This window comes from Macaca nemestrina, chromosome 9, assembly GCF_043159975.1.
Source record: "Macaca nemestrina isolate mMacNem1 chromosome 9, mMacNem.hap1, whole genome shotgun sequence".
NCBI classification, from domain to species: domain Eukaryota; kingdom Metazoa; phylum Chordata; class Mammalia; order Primates; family Cercopithecidae; genus Macaca; species Macaca nemestrina.
The window spans coordinates 108,447,917-108,470,775 of NC_092133.1; the positions used below are offsets into that span (position 1 = coordinate 108,447,917).

Below are 22,859 nucleotides of genomic sequence, written 5' to 3' on the forward strand. Positions count from 1 at the left end.
CATTTCTCAATTATGACATAGGAACCTGCAATCATTCCTAATCATCTAATGATTATTTGATTTTTCTATTATCCTTCAGGCTGCGAGTTCAATGAGAAGGAATGAACAAATGGATGAACAGATGAATGAATGAGCAAACAAGCCAACAGGGTTTCTGTTCAGTTAGCCTCAGAGCACACAGTTCTTCATGTGGTGGAGACACAAAGAGTCCTTCGGTCGCCTGTAAAGCTTCTATGAGACAATTGTCTCTTCTCAGAAACTACAGGAAATGGTATTCTGATCTCCAGGATAGCTCATGCACAGGTAAAGCTAATTTCTCATCTAAGTTACACACAATGTAAAAGGTCAGTGACAAAAAGGGTTCCATTGTTAAATCTATTTCCCAAGTGAGATTTGACCTAAATAGTGCATAACATTTTAAGAATCCAAGAATACTTTTTCTTTTGAGACAGGGTCTCACTCTGCCCCTCAGGCTGGAGTGCAGTGGCATGATCACGGCTCACTGCAGCCTGACCTCCTGGGCTTAAGTGATCCTTTCACCTCAGCCTCCCAAGTAGCTGGGAACACAGGCACGTGCCACCATGCCCAGCTGACTTTTAAATTTTGTAGAGTCGGGGTTTCACTATGTTGTCCAGACTCATCTCAAACTCCTGGGCTCAAGTGATCCTCCCGCCCTGGCCTCCCAAAGTGCTGAAATTACTGATGTGAGCCATGGAGCCCAGCCATAAAAATAAATTTTTATTTTTTCTTGAGTCTTAAAATACACATTACCTCCATACTGTCTCTGAATATCCTGCAGATATATTTACTCAAAAGTCACAGAACAGAAGCTAAGAATATACACACCCCTTCCTAGACAAGTGTTCATGTAAAATGAATGTATATCTTACTAATATTATTACAATTTTTGTAGGGAATCAACACCAGGAAACCTAGATGTTTATAGGGAGTACCTTGGCCATTTGATCACTCCCTTAGTCCTACTGTTTTACTTACCTGCATTTTTAATTTCAGCATTTATTGGATTTGAACGTGATTTCACAAAAGACTTTAGGTGGGTGCTACGGAACAATCTTCACACCCTCTTCTGGGATATCTATCCTCTATTCTCCCAGGAGAATGACAACACTGAAGCTTATGCCACAGTGTCCACAGGGTAACCTGGTGAGGATTCCCCGCTCAAACCCCACTCCTCTGAGTGACAGGAATGGGCCCTGAACCACTCCGGCTGGGGATGGGTGTGGTCATCCTGAGGGCACTCACCAGGGTGACGATGGCACATTCAGCCGTCAGCTGAGCAGCACTGAACAGTGTCCGAACGAACCGGTAAATCTGCTTCTGCTCTGGGTTGTGTTTGTCATAATCTGGTGGCACTTCGGATTTCTGGGGGAGAAAATATTTTCAGATGACTGCTCTCCTGATCAGAGCAAAAAAGAATTAAATCATCTCATGAAACACAAGGAGGAGGAGATTACCGAAAGAGGGTGAAGGTTTTCATCAAAAATATCTAAGAGCATCCTTCCATCTGGGTCCCTGGTAGGGAAAATAATAGAAAATGAAACTTACTTTCTGCAAGAATGTCATTCAAATAAAACAAAAATACATTTTAATTCAACGATTTTTCTTTTTTTTTTTGGATATGGAGTCTCACTCTGTGGTCCAGGCTGGAGTGCAGCAGTGCCACCTCAGCTCACTGCAACCTCCACCTCCTGGGTTCAAGCGATTCTCCTGCCTCAGCTTTCCAAGTAGCTAGGATTACAGGTGCCTGCCACCATGCCCGGCTAATTTTTTTTTTTGTATTTTTAGTAGAGACAAGGTTTCACCATGTTGGCCAGGCTGGTCTCAAACTCCTGACCTCAAGAGACCTACCTGCTTTGGCCTCCCAAAGTTCTGGGATTACTGGTGTGAGCCACTGTACCCAGTCAATTCGACTATTTCAGGAAACACAAGTGAGTGCTAAATGGTTATTCATGAATAATGATTTTTCTTGGGTGCAATACTTAATCACTTTTGATTAAAATAGCCCAAAGAAATAAACGTTATAAACCACACTTAGCTAAATTAAGTAAAAATTTAATTTTAATGCTCTGAGTTTTCAAATGAACCAAATCTAGGCAAATGACTTAAATTTGACATCTTATTTCCAAGCAAAGGTTGATGGATCTGCTTAAGCCATTACCATATTGTGGGTGATAGGAAAGAAGTGCCAGGGTAAGAATGAATACTCAATGTATCCTAGAGATCAGTCTTATTATTCACAACATGCAACATCATTACTTCCATTAAGTTTCACAATTTTACACTGAAAAACAAGAGGTGACAGATAAAAAGTCTTTAGTCAACAACCTGCAAGTGAATAGTTGGCTATTAACAGGCTGGTACATGCACAGAACCACTTAAAGAGGTAGCTTTCACTGTGAACACAGTGCCATGGGCCGCTGGGCTTTGTGGGGACCCTCTGTACCGCACCAGTGACAGCTCTGCTTTCATCTGTTATATGAAATTTAAGTTTTGCCTAAAAAATTTTCTGTAAACAACAAACTTGGAAATGACAACTTTTGGCTAACTGCATGTAATTTCCATAGTCTGTGCTTCAGTGTCAGGCTTCAGAACTTCAGAAGGCTACAGACCTGTCCCTAACATACACTCATCATTGCAAACATTACAATATCTGCTTTAGAAATTTAACATCTGTGTAAAAATAAAAGAGAAAGAGCTTAACAAAACAGCTCAATTTTCATTCCTACATTTGCACAACAGCAATTATTATTACTATTTTTTGAGACAGAGTCTCGCTCTGTCACCAGGCTGGAGTGCAGTGGCGCAATCTCAGCTCACTGCAATCTCCACCTCCCAGGTTCAAGCGATTCTCCTACCTCAGCCTCCTTGTAGAGGCTGCCTCAATATCCCCTGTAGCTGGGATTATGAGTGCATGCCACCACGCCCAGCCGAATTTTTGTACTTTTAGTAGAGACGGAGTTTCACCATGTTGGCCAGGATGGTCTCGATCTCCAGACCTTGTGATCCGCCTGCCTCGGCCTCCCAAAGTGCTGGCATTACAGCCACAAGCCACCGCGCTCGGTCACAGCAATTATTTTTAAAGCTCTGGGCATTCACACCTGTGCTCATTTACATTTGCCTGTATGAACACAGGCAGCAGAGACACAGATCAATCCAAATGAAAGAAAGGTTCAACCCAGCAGGGAGTCTGTGAGCAAAAAGCAGCTTCTGGGTGCATGTGGCTACACTCTGACACCAACCCTGGCTACAAAGAATCAGTGGATTCCCTCATCTTATTTACTGAGTTTTCAAATAAACCAAATCTTGAATCTCTATGAGGCATTCAAGATGCTACACAAGAGACAGAGCCTGGCCCAGGACCCCATTCCTCAGCAGTTGAGACCCATTCAATTTTGCTGAAGAACAAGGGCCCCTGAAAGCATCCAGTACTCTAGAGAAACATTCGCCTGAAGTAATTTTTAAAATGAGAACAGAGTCTAAAAATATAAATGAGAATTAAGAGCTCAAGGTAAGAAGACTCAGGAAAGGGAATTCTGGAGAATCCTCTGAGAAGCAGACTGTTTCCTTATTTGCACTAAAAGCTGTGTGTCCCAGCTGAACAGCACCACACCACCTTTATCAAGCTAACAGGTCTATCACCAGCACCAAAGGCCAGCCTAGCATGACAGCGAGGAGCAGGCGTGCACACAGGCATGCCTCCTCATATCTAGAGACGTGCAGGTGGCAATCTGTACATTAATCATGCTTGTTTACAATGCTCAATTTTTCAGTTAGACTTTCTCTACTTCCACTCACTCACTTTTGGTGCAGTTTATCACCATTAATCTAGGAGAGCAATATGATTAGTGGTCTGAGTGCTAGATTGCATTCATTTCCCAGTTCCCCAATTTACTAGTTGTATCATCTTAGTCAAATTAATCTCTCCGTGCCTCTAATTTCTTTATCTGTAAAATGAAGATACCAGCATCACCTTAAGGAGTTGTTATTAAAGCATGTAAAGAACTGACCAGAGGAGTCAGAGTAGGTGCTTCACAAAGCCAACTCTTACTATTATCAGCTCTGGCTACATTCACTTCAGGATCCATCATAGTCTAAGTACTAAGAAATAGAGATTCTAATGCAAAATTGTCTTGAAAGTACAACTGAGCTTCATCAATGGAATTCCACTGTTTCTTAAACTTTACAGATTTAAAAAGTTTGAACTAGTATAGAAATAGGCAACAAAATCTACACTTTCATTGATAACATTACTCTAATTCAAGATTTAGGGTTCTGAAGTTGTACTGTTCTGTAAGTTCTTAAATCCAAAATTCTCAAGCACCATAAAGAACCATGAATCACAATTACAGTATGGAAACAGATGATCACAGAGAATTCCTTTCTAGGTGTCTCCTTCTGGATATTCGTGTTTTCTCCAATACTGTTCATTAGAAGCTGTCATCCAACCTCCCTTGCACTGACTAACCACACTTTGTAAACAGATACAAGGTGTGGGGCTCCCACCGGCTGAGCTCTGCACTTAGCATGTGGTGGCTCTGCTTGTTCCCAAACTAGTTCACACCAGCTGCACCCCGCAGACTCATGTAACATACATGATTGTCACATTATGCATGAAATATGACTACCATGAGAGTGGCTATGTCCTCATGAAAACTAAGGAGGATGCTTTGGAAACATCCGATAAAAGGAAATTGCTAAAAATAAATTTGCTGTAGATTAGGTGTGGTCAAAACTGGAAAGATTTTATACTCATCTGTTATGCAAATGTCCTCAAGCTTTCTCACTACTGACAAAAAAAAAAAAAAAAAAAAAAAAAAACTTGGAAAGGATGAATTAATTATAGCTGTGGCTTATGAAAGAAATAAATTTTGGTTCTCCAATCAATGTCCTGTGCTTGAAGCAAATGTTTTGAAGCTGCATTTTTTAAAAATTGGCAAATAAATGTATTCTTACATGTTTTATACTGAAATAAAATGTATAAGGTAGATTTTTTTTTTCACTCCCTGTTTTAACTGACTTTTAAAATTAACCAACTATTGCCAGATACACTTATATCAGAGAGGGCTTCTACATTAGTTTATGCCTGCTAAATTTACACCAAAATTGCCTCTAGTGAATTCAAACTATAAATTAAACATTTTTTCATGTTCAAGTTGCACCCAGTGAACTTTTAAAACGACATTTTACAAAAGACAGAATGTTTAAATAAATTTTACAGAAAATAAAGAAGAAAAAGGAAGCCAAACATCGTTGAGAAGCTTTGTCTGTTTTGCTGGTTTCAACCACACTCATTTGGTTTCCTCTGATTCGAAAGCAGTTCAGCACTTACCTGGGAAGTTTTAGTAAATTATACTACCTTTAGAAATTCTATGAAAATATGAGTTAAGAATGTATAATTCAAAGGTTTAAGCAACTAAAATATGAAAAAAATAGGAATAACGTAACAGAAGATAATGTATGATGTTTTTAGCACACGACCATCCACATACCTGTTTTTGATGTGATAATATATTGCAAGAGCGACACTGTGAAAATAAAATGCAGAGGTTCAGTGTCCATGAGCATATTCAAGACCTTACACATTACCTGGCCAGTCTGAACATAAATATTTAAACAGAAGTCAAAGCCTAACAATCTTTCTGAACAGTCTCATTTTATTCACAATACTGATCAGGAAAATGTCCTCTTCTGAGTAAATCAATCTGGCACTCATTCCCAGGAATAATATTACATCTCTTCTAGAAACAAAAGAACTTCAAGTGATAGTTAGAAGCAAACTGCTCTTTCTATTCAGAAATTTTCAGCTTTCCTCACTTGTATTTAAAAAAAAAAAAAAAAAAAAGCACTATGTAAAACATTGGTGGTATAAAGAAAACAGCTTTAGAAATCTCCAACTCATAACCTACTAGTTTAGAAAATTCGTGGTTTCTTTATAACTACCAGAAAAATGTGAATGTCACCCAAGAAGTTTGCTATTTTTCCCTTAATAACCTCTGGGCAATCTGCTCAAGTTATTCATTCACTTGCTAAAATGTACTGTAACTTTTATTTGTAGCACTACTTAAAATTTTATTTTACATTTTAAAAGGTCTGAATTTAATGAACAACTACATTCCCTTTCTCTGAACTTCTTTTCTAATATAATTTTTTTTCTGACTAGAAAATATATTCATTGTAGAAATTTTGGAGAACATATTTAGAAAATACAACTATTAGCTCAAGATATATAGCTTTCTATAAATTATGTGTGTAAGGAGACAGGTTTGCATCCTACTTTTAACTTTTTTCATGTTAACATTTTTTTATCATTAAAAACATGATTTTAAATGGCTGATTATATTCCTTCATATGGTTGTCGAAAACTTAACTATTCCCCACTACTGAACATTTAGGTTGTTTCTAATACTTTGCAATTATAATTAACACCATAATGAACATCCCAATATTTGTGCAATATACAACTATATTATTTCCATAAGGATACATCCTATAATTGGAATCACTTGACCTCAAGTCATTAACAATGGTAAGGCTCTCAACACATATTGCCAAACATCTTTGCAGAAAGTCTACACCAGTGGACTCCCCAGCAGCGTCTGTTTCGACTCGCACTCACTGACACTGACCTGAATCTTTTGACCAAGTGGTCTCCCAACCGGACAGGTGAAAAAAAAAAAGTTTTCCTTTTTCTACCTGGGTTTCTTTAAACTCCTATCAAGTTGGCAGGGTTATTCATGTTCTGGACAATTTTTAAAAATTTCCTCTTTCAAAAACTGTCTAGATACTTCCACTATTTTTGTTTTACATTAAAATTTATCGAGGAGGCCAAAAGTTATTTTTAAGTTTCTAAGAACATACGTAACTGTTTGCAGCAGACAGTGTTCTGATCCTCTCAGGGTACCGACTTGGCCCGAACATTTCCGCTTACTCAGCCACACTGGCTTAGAGACATGAGCATGCACCTTGGATTCCAAAGCACCCAGATGTTCCCTGTGACTTAACATGACAGTAGCTAATCTCACTCTCTTATATTCTTCTAAACCTCTCTCTTTCCAGAGCTCTTCATTTAAATGACTTCGGCCTAGTGTTGAAAGTATTCATGAGCAAATAAGTGCTAATATATCCTTTTTCTTCTAACATCTTGAAAAGCATTGAAGCTGACGAAGAAACTGTAACTGGGGTAAAAGGGCTTCAGAATTTATAAAAAGTAATAAGGTTTTCAAAGTGTTTTCACATACGTTAATAGTCCTGTAAGAAAAAAATAGATGTTACTGATTCTATTTTATAAATGGGAAAAACTCAGGTTCAGACGGTAGCTGCCAGGATTTCTGGCTTGTATAAGGCTGTGTGCCCTTCCGTTTTGACCATGTAGCCTCTGGGAAAGGGAGGAATTAGTTTTATTCATTTACTAGTCATGCTGTGATGACTGTTCTTCTAATCTAATGTTACATTTCAATGAAATGTTTCACATGATTAATGTCTTTGAGAAAGAAGATGTTCCTGCTTCCCCTGTGAGGGAGCACACAGCAGTAGAAATATCACTAGACTGAAGTCACATCAACCTGGGTTCTGAACCTGGCTCCTTCCTCTTTATTAGTGCTAATTCACCTCTCAGAGCTTTCATTTCCTCATTTATAAAATTAGAACAATACAACCCACATCGTGGAGTTGTAATTATGATCAAATAAAAAAAAGTATATAAAAGCATGATCTTACATTAACTTTTAAAAGAAAAGTTACTATTATTGTTATTCCCCTAGTGTCTGGCTTCTGCCGAACGGGTGAGAACCTTCAGGGCCCCAAGATTACTATCTCCCAAGCTAAAGTCAAGATTGGATATTATCATGGCCTAAGACCTCCAGGAAAAGTAGAGCCACTCTGTAGGCCAATTTCCATTCAAGGTGATATCCCAGGAAGTGAGACCACCAGGCTGAGGGTTCAGGTACAGTACAGCTCCATGGACTAGTTTAGCAGTCACCTGGAAGGAAGTGACTGCCCAAAGAGGCTGTCAGCTGACAACTGAATCAGGCCCAGGCTTGCAGCTTCACCCTACACACAGTCTCTCTTGTCAAACCTAAGGCTGGAATCACCCCAAAAACGGATCTCTGCGCCACTGTGCCCCCTTTTAATTAGGCAGTACGATGGCCTGAGATAGTGGGCCAAGTGGAAATGAAGGTCCTTTCATATCTTAGTGGCTCTAGAACGGTCTGCAATATTTCAACTGTTTGCAGCTGTGTCTTTTGTCAAATATGGCTATTGGAAAAACCAGCCTCACCCAACTAGACCATGTCCAGGACTTTATGGGGTCCCCTGGTTCCTGGACTTCCTGTTCATTGACAACCTATCCTCTGGGAATTGCAGGTGTTTAAGAACCTTTTAGGTAGCCTTTTTTAAAAGACTCAAACCTATGTAAGTCAGTGACATATTATCTATACAATGTTTTAGGCAATATGCAAGGCATTCACCCAAACAGCCAGGTCTCTGGTCATCAAGCCAAGGCAGTAGTGGGGCTCTGTGAGCACCCCTGGAGGAAAGCCTGAAGGGTTCACTTGGGGCCTCTCTGGTGAAAGCAAACATGTCCTAGGACTCTGGATCTAAGGGTATGTTCAAGAAAGATTTGTTGTAGGACAGTCTTTCATATTCCTAAACAGTTAGTCTTTTGGGGCTAACATTTGGGACCACAGCATGTGTGGCCAGAGTTACCTTAGTTTTTGGTAATCAACCATCATCCTTCAGATGCTGTTACATTTTTGCATCAGCCACACACAGCTGTTATATGGGTTCTGTGTAGGATGCACAATCCTCACTCTCTTTCGTTTTTGAGTAGCTGCTATTATCTTTCTGAGTCTTCCTGAGAGATGTGTATCTGTAGAATCTATCTTGGGTGGGGTCATATACTGGCTGTCATCTGGCCTCCCCGTGGAGTGTGGCTCTTATCACCCTTGCCCAGAGATGGAATTTGTCTGCGTTCCTCTAAAGGCAGCTCCCAGGAGACTGTCTCTCCCTAAAATGTGTTTTGGGACTGAGATGCAGACCCTCAGTGGGTAAGTGGAGCAGGTCTAATTTGTAACAGGAGGCGTGCTCATCTCACAAAGGCAGGTGGATAGATCTCTGGATCCATATCTATGAGTCAGGGGCCCAGAAACTGTGAGGATCAGCAGGCATGGAGTACGCTCAGCCCTGGAGCCACCAGAGTCAAAACTATGTTTCGAGGGAACCAATTAATGGCACCACACTGAGGAGAACTTTGCTTTCTTGTCAGTGTAGAGGCTGCAGTGCTCACCACCTTCTATCCTTAGGATTTTTTCTAGAGGCAGTGTCCAGGGTTTAGGATTAACCCTAGTGGTGAACTGGTACTCTGGCTTTGGGGTTTTTAAAAGTCTAAGGAGAATTGTACTGGGTTGTCTATTTTGTTTCTGGACCTGTCTTTAGAAGGTCTTGTCAAATTTGGCTCCTCGACACCCGTTTTGTTGGATCTCCCTTTTTTTCTGGTCTCTTTTCAGGTTCCCCTGTTTTTGCAGCACTCCTCACCTTAGCTGTGCCAATCATTGTTTCTACTTCCCCTCTTTCAGCCACGAAGCCCCATCCAAGGGACATACGGTGGGAAACAGTGTCCTTCCATCCAGGTGGAGCAGTCTTGAGGGGTTTACCGTGCATGCTGGCAGTGAATGGGGTGCCATCCGGCCCCTGGAAAGCAGGGGCATAGACCGCCACCCTCAGTGTCAATCTGTGCAACAAAGCCTGTACCTTGTTTATAGGGTTCTATGGTGAAGGACCCCCAGGCATATCTCCTTCGCAGGGCCAGAATGATCCTGTCTCTCAGGGAACAGCCCAGGAGCCAAGTAGGTGCTGTCTGACGGAGGAGGGCTGTGACATTGCTAATCTTTTCTGCCTCACCTCCAGACAGAACCACCCATTGGTGTCTACCCTACCAGACAAGTGCCTAAGGCCTCCTTTAGTTTCTGCCCAGAGTGGCTAACCAGATCAATTAACCCTGGTGAGCCACAGAGTTAACCGGCTCTTACCACCCTTATCAAATCCAAGTTAACCAGGCCAGAGAGTGGTCAAGGCACTCTGATTTTCAGTTAGGACACAGAAAGAACTCAGGGGACCTGGGGGACCCTGAGTGCCCAGCTTCAGAGGCTTGGTCAGCTCTGCCAAGTCCTCAGAAAATGGTGCAGTTTCACCAAGGAAGGGCCGGAGCCCTAACAGAGAACAGAACATTTGGACTATAGGGTTTGCTCAGCAGCTTTTCCTACTTAGCTGGGGAGGAAGTAAATGCTATTTTCTTGCACAAGAAAACAAAATGGATTTGTGACTTCTGGCACTGCATTTGTCTTACTTCTTACCCAGAGCTAAATTAGCAATGTACATGGCAATCCTAAAACCTCTGAAGGGCAAGAAGGGGTGGGTTCTAGCAGCACAGAGGGGCTGAGCCATAGACAGGGCTGTGATGGGCATTAGCTCTTCCCTGGCCCTGGAGGCCAAGAACCCTGATGGTGTGGCCAAGTGCACAAAGGGGCTCCCCAGCACCCTCCACTCTTTTCTTTGATCATCATCTTATGCTTGTCAGAGGATTTGGTGGAGAGGGTTTGGCTGCAGAGGCACAAAGTGTGGCTGACAAACTCTAAATCCATACCACAGCTGTTGGCATTTAGGGGAAAAACAGGAAAATCAAGTTCTCAAAATAAAAAATTATGTCTACAGAAAGAGTGAGCACTGAAAGAATACCTAACCTTTTTATAGCTTTTCTTTCACTGTTAGATTAGCACTCAACCCTCCACCCAATCCCCAACTAGAATCTGCAAATATGTTTATTTCTGGCAATCCCCACTTTACAGGTGGATTATCTTCCAAAAATCAGCTTATAAATCACTATTTACAACCTAGGGCATTCTTCTCACAGTTATAACCTTGTAACTGGATTTCAGGAAGCAACTCTGGCCCACAAATGCTCACTTATGCCCACAATGAAGTTGAACTACAATATTAATGATTGTGTTATCAGTTTTAATGTCTGGAGTAGGATGCAAGAGGACCTGGGGTTAACAGGAGGCAGAGAAAGCAAAAAAGAAAATAGGAGTTTTCTTTGGACAGGAGTAGGGCAAGATTTAGGCAAAATTTTAGAATGGGATGGCATGTGGATTTCACAACTTCCTATCTTTTTCACTCTTCTTCCTTCTGAGTATCCCTTTCCTCTCACATTGTCAACACCCCTAGCTAAAGAACTCAACTGGACCTGCTAACGTCTCTATGTTTTTGCCTCTTTACCTACAGGAAGTGTGAGATGCTGGTATTTCCAGGGAAGGATTCTGATGGCACTACTTCAGTTGGGTCCCACCCTGCCCAGCTCCCAGTGTGCATTTTAAAAAGAGGATACTTTCGGCTGGGCACCGTGGCTCATGCCTATAATCCCAGCACTTTGGGAGGCCAAGGTGGGTGGATTGCTTGAGCCCAGGAATTCAAGACCAGCCGAGGCAACACGGTGAAACAAATGTCTCTACAAAAAATACAAAAATTAGCTGGGTGTGGTAGTGTGTGATTGTAATCCCAGCTACTTGGGAGGCTAAGGCGGGAGGATCTCTTGAGCCTGGGAGGCGGAGTTACAGTGAGCTGAGATCATGCCACGGCACTCCAGCCTGGGGATAGAGATCCTGTCTCAGAAAAAAGAAAAAGGGAGAGGGAGAGGGAGAAAAGAAAGGGAGGAAAGGGAGGAAAGGGAGGAAAGGGAGGAAAGGGAGGGAGGGAGGGAGGGAGGGAGGGAGGGAGGGAGGGAGGGAGGGAGGGAGGAAGGAAGGAAGGAAGGAAGGAAGGAAGGAAGGAAAGAGAAGATACTTTTTAAAGCAACTGAATTACAGACTGAAGGAGTTTCAAATGTGTGCAGTGCAGAGACCATGTCTTCGGGTCAGGGAAGCCCAGTATCTACACTGAAATCTCATAGCTAGCTAGCTTGTTCCTGCTCTTCAGCTTCTCTGTTCTCTACATTCTAACCCACAGTTCATTTAGAAGTGGCAGGGGGACATTGTTGGGGGAGGGGAGGGCAGCTATCCACTTCCATCCAGGGTCCTCAACCTTGGCTGCCTGTGAGACTCTCCTGGGGAGGTTTAAAAATCCAGATACCCACAGTATACCTCAGCCAGATTCAATCAAGATCTGTTAAAAAATCCAGATACTCACAGTATGCCTCAGCCAGATTCAATCGAGATCTGTAAGGAGACCTCAATCGTCAATCGTCAGTGTGGTTTTAAGCTCCCAGGTGACTCCTAGGTGCAGCCAGGGCAGGAACCAGTGATTTACACAGACAACACATTTCTAACTTAGGTGCTTGTGCCTCCTAGACTTGACCAACGAACTATCAAATTGTCACACAGTTCTCTCACCAGGCTAATAAGTGTCTGTATCACAGCCAGTGGCAATTTTAAGTGGTCCAAGGATGAAAGTGTTGAGCAACTAAGACAGAGCCACTTGTGAACCCCAAGAGCCCCCACTTCCCCAGGATAGGAAACTGTGTTACTCTGCCCTGGCTTCCAACGAGAGGAGTCCAGGATTAAAGGGAAGTTAGCAGCTTCTGTTCTGGGCTCCTCAGAGATTGAGCAGAAGCCAACAGTCATGTGGCACACAGATCTTCAGGGCTTTCCACTTCTCTCCGCAAGTCCTAATAACTTAATATGGAAAACACTTCCAAAGGTACTGCACATCCCATTTCCCCTCAGTAAACCACAGCCCAAGGGTAAACGTGGCTCAGGCAAGGGCACACATGGTGGAGCTAAGATAGAGCTCTGTGAGCACTGCCGGTGTGAGTTTATGCCCACCAGTCACTTCCCGTGCACTCTGGTGCTGAGGACATAAGGGAAGAGGCTGCATAGCCATTTAGATCCTGGAAGCACGGAACCTGAGAGGTGAGAAGAACCTTCTCCTCCACCTTTTGCCTGGAGCAGACACTGACCACAGATGGTTATAGTCCTCACTGCCTAACTGATCATCACCTGCGGTCATACTCAGAACAGGGCTTCTAAGCCTGAAAACCTGGCCCACTGAAATGGATGAATACTCCTTATTTAAAATTTAAACACTTATTTCATATGCTGACATGTATTGTGAAATGTGTGCTTTCTTCAACAAGTATAGAGACAAAATTCAGATTTTTTAGAACAGAGCTGCTGACCACAGGCCCAAGCACATCAAGTTCTCTATAGTCCCTGCCAAGGGTCGTTATTACCATAATGCTAGTTGTACAATAAAGGAAAATCCAGTGTTCCCTCCCTCTTTGAAGTATTGAAACTGAAGCCCCATAAGGGAAAAAAGTTTATCCCAAGACTCCCTTTTTCTCCCTCCCTTGTGAACTCCATTTAAAAATATGGAACTAAAGGCCCCCAGAAAGGGTCCCACCCATGTCTTCCCTGTTGGTGAGAACCGTCATCAGAACTCAGATCTCCAGACCCCAGGCAAGTGCACCTTCACCAGGCCAGGCAGGCTTTCTACTGGAGCCCTGGGTCTTCAACTGGGAACACAGGAGTCTTGTTTTATTTAGAAGGTAAAAAGTTAGTGGAGTTATGCCAGGATGGCTTCAATAAAAAGTGCAAGGGTAGAAAGCATGAACAAAAATCAAAAATACATTTTAAGTAATCAACATTTAAAATACTTTAAAATTCTGGTCTTTTAATGTAAATATGTAAAAATATTTCGAATACCCCACATTTAACTACCAAAATCATTTTTAAAAAAGATTTCCTGAATTATCAGTGCTACCCCCACTCCCACCCATCCAATCTTATTGCTCCCAGACCCCACAACCAACCAGCTTAGCTGTCACGTTAAGGAACAGAAAAAGCATTCAGTTAAGTTTAAAAAAAGAAAGAAAGAAAAAACCATCCATATACCCACCATTTAATTGTATACTTGAGGTTTGGTTGACTGACTGTGCTATCATCTAGGAAAATGGTGGAGCAGGAACTGTATTTCCTTGCTATTTGTCCTGGAGGATGCTAGAAAACAACAGCAACAAGATTAACATCACCCCCTTAACTTGAGATAAGACCACAGAGGAAAAATGTCTTAGCAAGAAAATGTCAACATTACCACCAAGAACAGTACAAAAACACTTTATTCATAAAATGAACTTCCTTGCTCTTCCATATATAAAAGTCACCAGGACCATGCCTAGTCCCTAACTTCCTGCATCAGGAGAACAGTAAACTCTTGCAATCAAGCATCAAAAAGTATGTTTCAGAGTCCACAAAAATCACCTGCCCCATGGCTTGTATGAAACATGGGATCTACTACACTAACAAAAGCCTGCAATTTAGATGGTGGCCTGGTTTTATGCATAAGATCAAGACAAGTGTCCACTGTACCCACTTCCCTTACTCTTGAAATACAGTTGATTTAGGGGCCATGGAAAATGCAACCAATGTTAATTTAGAATCTCCTGATTAATCTGCTTGAATTTCAGCAGGTAAAGTTATAATGAAAAAATACTGCTTTGTTAAGGACAAAATAAGTTTTGAAGGGGAAGATTATCTGATACTTTTGAAAATACAACCAATGAATGACTTTTAGGTAGTTCTTTGTGTGGTCTTATGACAGGTTCTTTCATAATTGTATAAGTGCTGGGCTCTTTGGGGAACTTTAGAACAGAATTTCTTCTAGAAGGTACCAGTGAAGTAAATAGAATTTATAGCACACACTGATGACAGCTAGCTGAACACTAAATAGATTTCTGGCAACAATCGGGCAATATGATAAGTACACATCAATCTGGATAGCTCCTGATCAAAAGCAAACTAGAAAAAAAATTAAACTATGCAAACAAGTTTCCACGTGCCTGATGCTATGTTGAATGTCTGAGTGTCATTTTCAGCAACAAAAACCCAACAATTCCTTGGGGATCCCAATATCATATGCCTGACCTGGCTGCCTGCAACATACCCTGGGTATACACAGTTCACGAATTTAGTAAACGAAGCCTCAATGTTAGAGACCAAATGCCCTGTTCAGTATCTTAAAGTTTATTTCCCATTTAATAAGATTTCCTCAGTAATAAAGTAAGGAAAATGTGAGGCAGCCTGAGAAATATATAAACAACGTTATAAACAGAATCTCTTCTCAAAACTAGATAACAAATGATACTAGTTACTTCTTTGGGGTTCCAATTTCTTAAATCACAGTTAGACAGCACTGCACTGCTGAAGCATCCTGACCCTCGGAGCCCTAGTCTCACATCAACAGCACACGGGTCAGAAGGAAAGAACCACAACCAGGAAATTCAGAAGCTAAGGCCTCTCCCCAGGGTTCTTTCCTTAGGCTTACACTCTCAAGTGCCTGTGTGGAGACAGGGCATAGAGAACGCTTGTGAAATTCAAGTCTCAAGTCAAATGTCAGTTTTCACATGGCATTTAAAATCTATTAAATGAATCACATTTCATTAAGACAATCCAGACATTAAAAACAATTCTCTTCCTCTTTTTAAACTCTTGTAGCAATCACATGTAAGTCATAAAAGACATACTAAAGCCTCAGACTCTAATAACAGCTATTACTATAGGTAATAAACTAAAAATGCTTAGGGAATTTTTCCTACAGATGTAAAATCTACTACAAACAAAAATCTGTCTTTAACACAGACACTATATTTAACATTAAAAGCCAGTAATTAAATTTTTTCTGGTGTTAATAAATTTTTAGAGATATGGGATAACTTTAGAAATCCCAACAACGAAGGAAAAGGACAATAATATTTCATTTGTGTTTCTTGTGGGGTTTCAATTGTTTCCTCTGATGCAAACTCCTTCCCGATTAAAATGTAACAGGGCTCGCAAAGAATAAATGGTTTCCCTAAGAAAATATAAGCCATGAAGTCAGGGAAAGAAGAGTGACACACGGGGTCATGGGATCCCTCAGGATACAGAGAATATCCCATCATAATCTAGGAAGTAACCTTTGTGAGTTAATGGGCAGGACACCCCTCTGTGTGCACCGTCCCTAAGGTTCAGAGAGTTAACTCAAAGCCAGCCACACAAAGGGACCCTGCCCTGGACTGAGGACTGTCCCAGGTGCGGGTCTGAGCATCCCAGAACTAAGGGCTGATCTGCCAAAGCCCTCGATCCCAGGGGGATGCCAAGCCAGCTTTTAAACTATTTAATAACTTTGAAACTGAATAAAAGTCCCAAATATTGAGTTATAAAGATTTTAGTTTCAGAGTATCTCAACACTCTAAAGACCATTTAGGCACTAAGTCATTTGTTGACTGTCAGGACTACAAAACTCACAGAACGTGAACTTCGCTTAATCTGAACCCCACATCACTAAAAAGCTGAAATAGCTGTAATCCTTCCACCAGAAATGCTCTTGACCCCAGGGTTGTCTCTGGTTTTTGTTGTTGTTGTTGTTGAACTGGTTCTCTCAGGGTGTGGCGGAGGAAAGTACAACACCTCCTGCTGTGTGGTACTATCCAACAACTGACTGATGCTTGGCCTCTGGACGCGGCAGAGGCACATCACTCACAGAACAGGGCACTCTAATTTGATAGTTCTCATAAGTACACGTGTGTCAGGTAGTTCTCAATGTTACTCAAAATGCTTTTGTTAATGTATTGCTCCATGATTCTGAAAACACTGGTATGTTTGTACATGTGTGTGCACGCGCACACACAGACCCTGCCACTTAGGTTCCCATCTTTGCTAGTAAATGACACGGCAAAGTGATGCGCTGGACAAACAGCAGGGCATGACTCTTAGTAGTCAATCTGACTTGGACATAACTAGCTGTGTGACCTGGGCAAGTTACCTGGCCTCCCTCTCTGTCCCTCAGTTTTCTTAGCTGTAAAACAGAGATGAAAATGACAGACCCTACCTCATGGGTCTATCAGAAGGAGTGCATGAGTTAGTATTTGTAAAGCACCTTGAGCACGGCGAGCATGTGGAAAGCATCTGTCAGTAATCGTTAAGTAGAAACTGCGTTAAACAGGTCAACAAAGCGACACGGATGTTCTTTATGCCTAACGCTTACAACATTTTGGAAAAACATAAAAGGAAAAGCCTAAGGCAATGTTTTACTTGCAAAGGAGTGGCATCACCCTATAGAAAACTTAGAAAGATTGTCCCAAAAACAGCAAGTGTCTTAGCGAGAGCACAGATACTACAGAGTCAACCACGAACTGCTTAGAAGAGGAGCCTGATGAGTGAGAAGCCCAATTGTGAATTATTCTAAAGAAATAAAATTTATATCTTTGAAATAATGTGAACCTTACAGATTAAGTTATGAATATGCAGAATAATCAAATTTTAGAGCTAGACTGAAGCAAGTTCATTTAGTCCACGTATTCACACAATGTCTACAGCACAAAATGTGATTTACATCAAGGTCCACTAATATATGAAAACTGCTGAATGACATATTTAAGATTTTATTGAAGAGTTATCACGTGTCCCAAATAATGAGATTATCCCCTTAGATAATCCCAATACTGATGTACGTCAGATACAAAGATACATGGATATGCACATGTACATGCACACACAAACATACAATCAAAGTGCAGGATGAAGAGAAGGAGGAAGCAGAGATAAGACTTCCACTGGACCTTACACAATGACCCCAATCTTTCTCCCAACTATTTCAACTGCTCCCAACCGCAACACCTCCTCAAACCCTCCACCCATCTCCATGCTGAGCTCCCCACAGGGAGTTCGAGTCACAGAACCCAGAGGCCACCAGACAGCGTCCCCTCACTTTCTTGCCTCTTCTTCCTTGGCAAATCGGTCACACCTCCCTCTACCTGGAGTAGAAGCTCTAACTCTCTTCAGGCCAGAACTAATTAGTCCCTTGGCTTCTTCAAAATGTCTTTCTGAACTGGCTCAACCTCCACACTTCCTCCCCATTCACAAAAAACTCTAAGTCTGCTATGCAGATGGGTCCTCTGCAGTCCTCCTACCAATTTGATATTTGAACTGAAGTTTTTTTCTTTCTGGGGTTTCCTCCTTGCTTTCTCCCATCTTTCTGGCCACTCAGTCTCAGTCCCTTTGTGGACTCTGCTTCTCTGAATTTCCTTAGATGTGATGGTCTTTTCTTCTTCCTCTAAACACTTTCCCAGAGGACTCTCACCCACTCTCATTAATTCAACTTCCTTCTGCCCTTTGTTGAGTCCCAAATCTCTCCTCTCCGGCCCCAACTTCTGTTCTGAGCTCACTACTGCCTGGCTGACCCCTCCATCTCAATGTTCCTCATGGGCACCTCAAATGCCAAACTAATTTGTTCCTCTAATCAAGTATAATGGCTTAAAACCAGAAATCCTCATTTTCCTTTCTGTTGGTTTCCTTGTATCAAGTACTATCAATTCTACTCCAAGTACACTTTCACATCATCCTTTCCCCTGCACCCCTCTAGCCACTATCGGGTATATGAAAGCCACATCGTCTCTCACCTATATCACTGCAGTAACCACCTTGCCTCCAGGCTCACTCCTCTCCAAACCATTCTTCTTCAAGTGCTACTGTCACCTTAATACAAAGCAAATCAGATGGTGTTGCCTCCCTGCCTAGATGGTTCTGAGGTTCTCCACTGGGGAGAGGCACACGAGTCAACTCTCCATCTCTCCAGGTTCACTGTTTACTTCCTCTTTCCCTGCACACCACACTTGGACATAATTCAAAGATGAAAGGAACAATGGCCAGTTTTATTTAATGGCCATCAAGGATGAGCCCACAGTGTTCTGGGTTACTTTATGTGTATTCATTTAGAGCTCACAAACATTTAGAGCCCTGCAATGCAGGTACAATTGCCATTTAACAGATAAGGAGATCAGAGAAATGAAGTAGCATTTCCAACATCAAATCTAAGACACCAGAGCATAAAGCCATGTTTGTCTGACTCCCAAGCCCGTGCCTCCCTCCCTGAGATTCTGCAGCCCTTCCCTTGAGCTGTTCTCTCCTAAACCTTCTCGTATAATACCCTGAAGACCTTTTCCCCTCCCTGACTCCACTCATCCTTCAGCACTCTGCTGACAGTGCTTCCTCTAGATGCCTTCCCACCACCACCAGACCACCTGGGCTGGGCACCCCTCTGTGTGTTCTATGCCCATGTTCACCCTCCACATTACCAGTCACTCTCCATTGTCGTTTCTGGCTCAGTTTTCTATGTGTGTCTAGGGTCTAGACTGCAGGTATCTTGGAGGTACAGACTGGATAATTTTCTTGAATCAGCAAATGAAGAACAGCTCCATCTCGGGACTAGAGTACTTACTTCCCCTAACAGTGGGAAGTCATCTACCTCCATGACGGCACAGGATCCTCTGTGAGGGAGACCACAGTGTGGCCACAGCAGCTGTGTTACGGCAGAAAGGGGCATGCTGTGTGGCAATGAGCTGGCCACAGGGGCCTGCACCATTGGGCAGTGAAATGCTGACACAGGCAGAACACACGAAGTGGGGCATGGCAGGCAGATCAAGGAGCCAAGTTCACGTGGACGAGGCACTCCAGACAGGCAGCACGGGAGCACAGTGGAGTCAGAAAGCTCAGTGCTTGGCTGCAGCTCTGCCACTGACGAGTTGTGTAAACGTGGCCAAGTTACTTACAGAGGACAATCACACATACTGGCTTGATCGGGACAGCCGTAGTTTATCCCTGTTGTCCTAGAATAACCAGTAATAGTATCCCCTTTCATAATCAATTAAAATGTATAAGCCTATCACCTTAAGCTTAGCCTCCCTACGCTTCAATGTCTTCATCTATAAAATTCAGATACAGAACCTGCCCTTCATTGTGGTGCTATGAGGAATAACACCTGTAAAGTGCTTAGTACGTACATGAACTCAATAAATATTAAGTCACTTTACACTTAAGAGTCTCTAGGCTTTAACTTCCCATTTTCAATGACAGTCTTACTTCCTAGAAAGGTTTGTTAGGATTAAAAAAAAAAAAAAAAAAAGCATTAAATAATGTAAGGGCCAGGCATGGTAGCTCATGCCTATAATCCCAGCACTTTGCGAAGCCCAAGTGGGAGAATCAATCGAGCCCAGGAGTTTGAGACCAACCTGAGCCATACAGCAAGACCTCATCTCTACAAAAAATAGAAATAAATTAGCCATGTGTGGTGATGCATGCCTGTGGTGCCAGCTACTCAGGAGGCTGAGGTGGGAAGACGGGTTGGGCCCAGGATGTCAAGACTGCAGTGAGCCATGATTGTGCCACTACACTCTACCCTGAGTGACAGAGTGAAACCCTGTCTCACAAATAAATAAATAAATAAAATGAAGTAATATTACTAGAGGAAAATAAGCAGTAAAAGTTTGTGAAAGGAAGTAATATAAGTGAAATCTCTAAATACGAAAGCTCCACAATTTTTTTTAATCTTAAGGAGGGCAAACTATGACCTTGATAAAGGAGGCAGGTTTCGGTCTGCAGCCTCCTTGGGCCACAGAGAAAGGACATTTGCACTGGCATTCCTTGACTAGGAATGAACGAAAGGCCTGCTGGAGCGCAGAAATGGAGGGGACGCTGGGTTGCGGGATCACACCTGCCACCTGCTGAACTCCCAGCTCACAGACAGTCTCCATGAAACCATAAAGGCCACTCATTTTGCAGAAGTGTCTTTGCCTTATTCACACAGCTAATACAGGGTGGAGTGGAATTCAAGAACTTTGTGTGGAATTCTGAAGCCTGTGAAACCCAGAGCACTGATCAGCAAGAGCAGGTGTGCTCACAGGGGGATGCCCATACGTGGAAGGCACCAGGCTGGGAGAGAGGAAAGCACCATCATCACTTTTCCAAGACCACCAGGGGTCACAGAGACACAGACAAAAAGCAAAACTATGAAAAAATCTTCCTCTCTGACCTCAAAGTGTTCACAAACTTATGTTCCATAGAAAGAAAAAGAAGGTGCAGGTTAGGCACAGTGGCTCATGGCTGTAATCCCAGCACTTTGGGAGGCCAAGGCAGCTGGATCACTTGAGGTCAGGAGTTTGAGATCAGCCTGGCCAACATGGTGAAACTCTGTCTCTATTAAAAATACAAAAATTAGCTGGGCATGGTGGTGAGTGCCTGTAATCCCAGCTACTCAGGAGGCTGAGGCAGCAGAATCGCTTGAATCCAGAAGGCAGAGGTTGCAGTGAGCCAAGATCACATCACTGTACTCCAGCGGGGGTAACAGAGTAAGACTGTCCCCGTGCCCCCATCCCACAAAAAAGGGTACAGCTTTTAGTAGGATCGATTTTTTACAGCAAGACTAAAGTAGAAGGCAAAATGCCCATGGAGTTAAGAACACAGGTGAACCAAATCATTCTCTATGAAAGCGAGAAAATAAACCAACTTTGGATCTCAGAACAAAAACTGGAAAATGCCGACTTTATGGTAGAATTCTGCTCTGTAGACATGTACTTGGCCATAAAAAGGAATGAAGTTCTGAGATACATGGATGAACCTTGAAAACATTATGCTAAGTGAAAGAAGCCACTCAAAAAAGGCCATATATATATAATATGATTACATTTATATAAAATATCCAAAATAAACAAATCTATGGAGACAAACAGTAGACTAGTCGGGGAGGGGAAGGAGTAGGAATGACTGCTAATGGGTACAGGGTTTCTTTTGGGGGTGATGAATATGTTCTAAAATTGACTGTGATGACAGTTGCACACATCTGTGGTTATACTAAAAACCACTGAACTGTACATTTTTAAAAGGTGAATTTTACATGTTAATTGCATATCAATAAAACTTATTTTAAAAAATAAGTTTTCCATTAGAAATTAAAAAGTCAAAGGCCAAGGTCAAGAAAAAACCTATGGGATAGACTGGAATTGGAAATTTAAAGTAACAGTATGAATTCATGATTTCTGAAATGTCTGTTTCCTAGCTACACCTGCTAAATGGGCCTAGAAGCAATAACACCCCAGCAGCAATGAGCACACATGGTGTCCAGACCTTGGTTCTAGTACCGTTTGCCACTAAAAGGAATCAGGACTCCCTGGAGAAATGGCTATCCAGGGTTGAGGCAAAGGTACAAGATGAGCCTGGAATATCTTATTGTGCCAAAGAGCAAAGGAGTTCTCAAAACAAAATGAATGGATGGAGCATGTCACAAGAACACAAAACCAGTGTCAAAAGACTGCCACTACCCAAATCTAGGACAGTTTGAGCATCAAAATATTTAAGCAGAGGCATGAACTAGGTATCACTGGAAAAGCAGAAATCCAGGAATCTGTACTGAAAATGGCTGGATGGACAGACAGATGGACAGATGGGAAGAGAAAGCTCTCCCTTGAAGCAGAACACCTACTGACAAAGGGAGAGGAAGTATGGCAGGGTTGGAAAACCACCATTCTGTAACCAAAAATAATAAAGATTGGTTCAGGTAAGCCTCATCAACAGATGCTAAATCTGGGGGTGGGGATAAAGCACAGGATATCTACATGATTTTAAAGTACCTGCCCAGAGACTGCTTGTTAGTTGCCAAGGAAAAATGAGTAAACAGACAGTGGAGAATCCAGGCAGCACCTTGTCCAGTAATTAAAATCAACACCAGCAACAAGAGTCAGATGATACTGCCTGCCTCTTGATTTGATGCCTTGAAAAAGGCAAGGGAACACTCCATGTAGTACTCTGGCTGTAAATGTTTAACTGAATCCTTCAGGCAAATCCAAAATGAGAAACATTATGTTATTATTTTAAAAAAACAAAAACAAAACAATAAAAAAAAACCTGACCCTGTATTCTTCCAACAGTGTCAATGTCCTGAAAGACTGAGAAACGCTGAGGATCTGCTCCAGATTAAAGGACATCGAGGGTACATGCCAACTAAATGCCATGTGTCAGCCTGGAGTGAAACCCATACCACAGACA

At 42.1% G+C, this 22,859-nt stretch overlaps 1 protein-coding gene across 7 annotated transcripts in view; it reads right to left on the reverse strand.

Moving 5' to 3' along the window:
* The window catches only part of LOC105495960 (cyclin Y), a 314,134-nt gene that overhangs the window by 39,031 nt on the left and 252,244 nt on the right, over positions 1-22,859 (reverse strand). For all 7 annotated transcript variants that reach the window (XM_011765885.2, XM_011765882.2, XM_011765886.2 and 4 more), the window contains 4 exons: positions 13,906-14,006; positions 5,511-5,546; positions 1,476-1,533; positions 1,264-1,383 (listed from right to left, as the gene is read on the reverse strand). In XM_011765885.2, the coding sequence (XP_011764187.1) occupies positions 1,264-1,383; positions 1,476-1,533; positions 5,511-5,546; positions 13,906-14,006 (315 nt within the window). The remainder of the gene's footprint in view (positions 1-1,263; positions 1,384-1,475; positions 1,534-5,510; positions 5,547-13,905; positions 14,007-22,859) is intronic.